Here is a 6,000-nt window from a genome sequence, read left to right as displayed (position 1 = left end):
GAAAAAAAAAAAAAAAAAAAAAAAAAAAAAAAAAAAAAAAGGCAAAACATATATATGGGGCTTTTTTGTTTTGTTTTTTGTAGTACTGGGGATTGAAGCCCAAGGTCTTCATACATGCTAGCCAAGTACTCTACCACTGCTCTACATTCCAGCCTAATTCAACATGTGTTGTTTTTTGTTTTGTTTTGTTTTTTGTACTGGGGATCGAACTCAGGACCTTGCTCTTGCTCCCCGCAGGTGAAGTGCCACTTAGCTAAATTCCCAGCTCCATGTGTGTTTTTGAGTGCTGGCTCTATGCCCACACTGTGACATGCTCCGGGAGCCATACACATGCATCTGTAATCTCTATAGAGTAATAATTTTTAATGTGTTAATACTTAGGATAAGAAAAATAAACACTAGCAAAGGAAAGAATCAGCTGTTATGAGCAAATTGGCGTAAGGCTTTTCCTGTAAATTTTCTAGAGTAAATTTTAGCTGATGGTAAGGAAGAAATTTGCAGCAAGTAGGGTTGAAAGGTTTGCTACTACCCAGGTTGTTCTGACTGGTGTGACTGAGCAAGGTCCTAAGTCCAGGGTATGAAAGTTGGTGAACACAGGAGTGTACAAAGGCACAGGGAAGGTTCTAGAATTGATCACCAAATGAAGAGAAAAGGCATCGACCCAGTTTAAAATGGCATCCTTGGATGGAAATGAAATCTAAAAAAAACTGCATTTCTAAAGTGTCAAAGGAAGGATAAGAAAAAAACTATACCTCCAAGTTCCTATTGGAAACAATTTACTCTGATCATCTTCCATCTGTTGTCAGGTTGCACAGTCAGCTATATTTGATCTTATCAAATATTTATAGTCATAATATAACCTCAAATAAAAATAGAGCTATTTCAAAAATACAAAACATAATAGTCAACTTAATCCTTAAGTCCTTAAGTGTGACAGATAGAAAGTTTGTCCTCTGTAATACCTCAAAGGCCACAGTGCAGTGCTATGGTAAATTCCAATACCAGGTATTCTACTTTGGTTTGTGTTTTTTTTTGTTTTTGTTTTTTGGTACCAGGAATTGAACTTGGGTCCTTGCACTTGCAAGGCAGGCCACCAAACCGCTGAGCTAGATCCCCGGCCCCCAGGTATTCTACTTTGTCAAAGATGATGAAATACCTACCATAGGGCTAATTGTATCATTTAACATGCACACCTTAGCTAGATGTCTTGAACTTTCTTACTTTTTATTCTTTTGTTGTTTTTTTTTTTTGGTACTGGGGATTGAATCTTACCTTTTATTGTTTATGAATTTGTAAAATCAACCATACCAGTAATCAGCTCACGAATAATCCTTACTCCACCCTATAGGTGATACTGTCTTCACTGAGTTGAACAAACATTTACCATCAGGTGCCTAACATATCCCAGACACTGCAGGTTGAAGATGAATAAGGTCCAGTTCCTGCTCAAGAGGAGCTTATACTCTGATAATTTGCTTCTTAACTTCAAGAGAACACACCTCCATAATTTTCAGACTCCCCAAATCTCATTAATTCATAGATCCTATAGATCTGAGAACCTCAAAACTCAATCCAGTGCAAGAAACAAAAAGGAGTTAACAGGAAGCTCTTTACACAAGAGTAACTGTAAGTTATAATCAGACAGTGATAAAATTCCAGAGTGCACACAGATGTAAATCAGATAGTCTCCTGTGCTTCTGACAGGGTAGAGTTGGGAGATAGCAAAGCAGGTCTTGGTAACCACAGTGACAATGAGAAAGACTAGGAACTAAAGCAAACATTCATCAGTCCAGTTGGATGAGACACTTCATGGTCCACCCTCTGACAAGTAGGTCCTTATCTTAGTTAAAAAGGGAAGTAGAGGAACAATCAACTTGAAAAAGTGAACAGAGGATACAAGAAAGGTTAGATTTCTTGTTCTAAAGATTAACTGATTTACTGAACCCTAAAACAGAGTTGCTTGTCAACTTCTGTGTTATATGAGAGAAAGACAAGAGCACAGAGTGGGTGGTTTGAATTTGCTGTTGCTGTTTTAGGTTACCTCTGCATCATATCTGACTGCAGCAGAGAATAATGAAAATGCATTCTCCACAGTAATTCCGCGCTTGATAACGTGCTGACAAAGTTTTTTCAGTCTGTTTTCACAGTAAGATGTCGCCAAATCCAAAAGACCTGAAAGTAAGAAGTATGGAAGTTTTAATCCAGTTAACAATAACTTCTCATAATTTATAAATAAACAAACTTCATCTTGGTGAACAGTTATATATATAAGTCAGCAGAAGTTTCTCAGCAAGTAATATTTGATTTTGAATAAATATACTTTTTTGTTCCCTATATTTCTCACCTCCAAAAACATATTATTTTATAGAATTTCTTCAATAGTACAAAGGTCAAAAAAAAGAAAATTTCCTCCTTCACTTTGTTTCCAAAATGCTAAATCCAGTAGTAGCATACCTTATTATATAAAAAATTAAAATAAGGACCAGGAATGTAGCTAGAAGCACAGTGTTTACCTGGCAAGCGGAAGTTCCTGAGTTTGATTCCCAGTACCAAAAAAAAAGTCTACAGTCATAAACTTTTCTCCATAATTATTAACCACAATAACTACACAATACTGTATTATTTTGTGGGGGTACTGAGGATTGAACTCAAGACCTTGCACTTGCAAGGTAGGCACAGCACCACTGAGCTAAATCTCTGGCCTTAATACAGCACTATTTTTATAGACATTTACTTTTAATTTTGTACCAGGGATTGAACTGAGGACCTTGCACTTGAGAGGCAGGTACAGTGTCACTGAGCTAAATCCGCAGCCTGTAGACATTTACTTTTAAAAACAATATAAAAGCCAAAATATTTGAAATTTTTTACATTTCACTACCCTAAGAACATGAGGAGATTCTTTTTTTTTTTTTTTAAGGAGATACATTCTTGACCACATGGCCTGGAGAGTCCAACAGAACTAAGGTACCTATAGCATCTTCAGGTGGCAGATCCACTGTGTCTGTATAGAGGTACTGGAGAAAGGCACGATACACAGGGTAAGAAAACTGGTCTATTTCTATCACCTCTTTCATGTCCTCATTCCAGTAAGACTGGAACATGGATCGAAAGTGTTCACACCTGAAAGAGAAAAGCAAATGTTACCTAACAAAGGTGACAAAGTCAGATAAACAGATAATACAGGTATTCCTTAACTACTGTATTTGGGCCTACACAGAATGGGATTCTGACTTGTTACCATAAAACTTCCCTTCTGCAAGGGCTTATACCCTTTCATTTCTGGTATCTCCTAATAAATATTAAGAATTACACATTCTACCCAGATGCACCTAGCACTTCAACAGCACAACAATTTCCATTTGACAGTTCCCATTCTGATTAAGGTGACTTAAAAAAAAGGTACCAGAATTGCATTTTAAATAACAAAATTAGGACTGGGGATATGGTTCAGTGATAGGACATTTTCCTAGCATGCATAAGACCCTGAACCTTGGTTTAACCTGTAGGACCACAAAACAAAAACAAAAGCAGCAGCAACAAAAACAATGAAATTTGAAAAATTCAGAAGGGAGCATTGAAATTGTTGACTATATATTAATTCACTGAAATAATTTGTTTTTGTTTATATAATCAATCTATTTTTAAAACTGGTCTAAGTGTCAAATAGAGTGTATTAAGCTGAATATGTTGTGTTATCTGACAAGATGATTTCCCTTCCTTTCTAACTCATCTCTGAAGCAGCCATCACTCTCACCTATCTAACTCAGGACCTTGCACTTGAGAGGCAGGTGGCAGAACCATTGAGCTAAATCCCTGGTCCACTCTCACCTATTTCTTAAACTGGCCTGCTCCCTTTCCTCTCCTCCCAGGCCTGTCAGAAACTTCTTTATAAAACACATTCATGGGCCAGGGATTTCATGGGCCGGGGATTTAGCTCAGTGGTTCCGCTGCCTGCCTTGCAAGTGCAAGGCCCTGAGTTCAATCCCCAATACCAGAAACAAACAAACAAACAAAAAAACCACACACATTTACAAGGACAATCTTTCTCTCAAGAAAATCCAAGTGGGCCTTTTTGTACTACACTTACATAAGTTCAGTTATGTAAGAAAAAGATTGCTGAATACTAATTTCCTTAAAATATGACATACTTTTAGAAATAGAATGTATTTTAAAATTATCTTTTCATAGTCATTCAAAATGAACACAAAGAGACACATATTTTCAAACTCCATTCAAGATATTCCAGTTATATAATTATTCCATCTCAGAAGTTAAGAAAAAAGTTGTCTAAGGAATATTGTACATAATGTGTCACACAAGAAACAGACCAGCTGACTACAGGGTCACAGAGAAACATTTCCAGTTCGTCTTCTCAACAAATACTACTGTAATTCAGATACTACCTTAGGTAATAAATGACAGATAGCTTTGGTTTCCTTAAAAAGTATTATTTGCAAAGTAGGCTTTAACTAAATTTTTAAGATTTCAAAACATCCAGATTAATGGACTGATTTTTATGTTCCTATTTCTCACAATAGCAACTTCAGTGAGCAACAGTCCAAATAATTATTCCTTCACATTTACACAAGGAACTGTTGCCAAATTTTTTTTTTTTTTTTGGTACTGGGCTCGAACTCGGGTCCTTGTGCTTGTGAGGCAGGCAGCGGAACCACTGAGCTAAATCCCCAGCCCTCTTGCCATTTATTATATCTAAAGAACTTTCCTTTAGTTGAAAATTAGAGAACCCTGACGGTTAAAAGCCTAGCATTCCCAACTATGAGCTTTCTGCTTGAGAAAAATGAATCTTTAATAGTAAAAGAGGACACATACTGACATTCACTGACAATCTTTTGTATTTTGCACCTCCACCCACCCAGTGCTGGAGATCTACAGTGAACTCATATAAAAATACCTGATTTTCAAAACAGCTTTATGGACATGAATGTATTTCCCATCAATTCGAAACTTCAGATCAGCAGTTTCGGGACTATCAAATTCTTTCTTCAGTGACTCTGCAACTGTTAAAAAGTCTTCATGCTCTGAAGGGAGCAGACACAGTATTAGTACAGAATGCTAAGGAGACAGAGAAAGATATGGAAGATTTCCAAGAGACCAGAACAGCATGGTGAGTAATTCTACCTAAGGTATTTTCCAAGAGCTCATACCTTGACAAGTCAATTTCACAAAATAAGTACCTTCCATATTGAAACTACCAACAACAACAAACTACCAACCGAACAAGTATTTAGAAAAGCCAAATGAATCTTGCATGCTTAAACAAGAAAAACAGAGGTGTCTAATAATTACAGGTAATCCATCAACAATCAGTCAAAATTTGAGTGTTCTCTTCTAAGACTAAGGACATGTCAATTTTTCTTGACTGAAACATTAAGAACACCTCTGCTCTGATTTGGGTTAGTTTCAAGGGACCAACACATTCAAATCAAGCAGGCCCAAGAAAAAAACCTAACACCAAGTGAGAATGCTAAGTGGTCAGATTCCTAAGTAGGGCAAATTTTCCCTAGCATCTCAAAGCTAAGCATCCGTTTTAATCCTAAAAAACAATACACAAGCAATAATCCTTCTATAAATTATCTAGAAAGAGAACGAATTTACTTAGTATACATAGTTTAGAATAGACAGCTTTACAAGAACAAGCAATTACATGACCTGGAATATGTAAGTAGTTTCTAACACCTGTACAAATCATGTAACAAATTCCTTTATATGTTCTTGTATGAGAGAAGGTAAAAAGCAGGTGACTAATAGGGAAATAAATTCCAGAGGTCCTTATTGGGCACTGAACAAAGCTGCTAGGGACATAAGAGATGAGTTTTAACTTCCCAGGAACTGAAAATGATGACTTAACCAAAGAGCTTAACTGTTCAAGCATAGAAAAATGTGTTGCTTGGTACTTGGTGTCACCAAGGCAACTCTTAGGGGAGGGACGTGGGCTAAATAAAACCTAGGATAGAACTTAACAAATGAGCATGGAAC

General features: G+C 36.6%; 1 protein-coding gene across 9 annotated transcripts in view; it reads right to left on the bottom strand.

Moving 5' to 3' along the window:
- The window catches only part of Rcbtb1 (RCC1 and BTB domain containing protein 1), a 51,634-nt gene that overhangs the window by 5,496 nt on the left and 40,138 nt on the right, over positions 1–6,000 (bottom strand). For all 9 annotated transcript variants that reach the window (XM_010636967.3, XM_033759990.1, XM_010636968.3 and 6 more), the window contains 3 exons: positions 4,916–5,042; positions 2,972–3,123; positions 2,042–2,172 (listed from right to left, as the gene is read on the bottom strand). In XM_010636967.3, coding sequence (XP_010635269.1) covers positions 2,042–2,172; positions 2,972–3,123; positions 4,916–5,042 — 410 coding nt within the window. The remainder of the gene's footprint in view (positions 1–2,041; positions 2,173–2,971; positions 3,124–4,915; positions 5,043–6,000) is intronic.

This window comes from Fukomys damarensis, unplaced genomic scaffold, assembly GCF_012274545.1.
Source record: "Fukomys damarensis isolate Sample0158 unplaced genomic scaffold, DMR_v1.0_HiC HiC_scaffold_38, whole genome shotgun sequence".
NCBI classification, from domain to species: Eukaryota; Metazoa; Chordata; class Mammalia; order Rodentia; family Bathyergidae; genus Fukomys; species Fukomys damarensis.
Note: the sequence above shows the minus strand (reverse complement) of the source record. Positions and strands in the feature narration are given on the sequence as shown.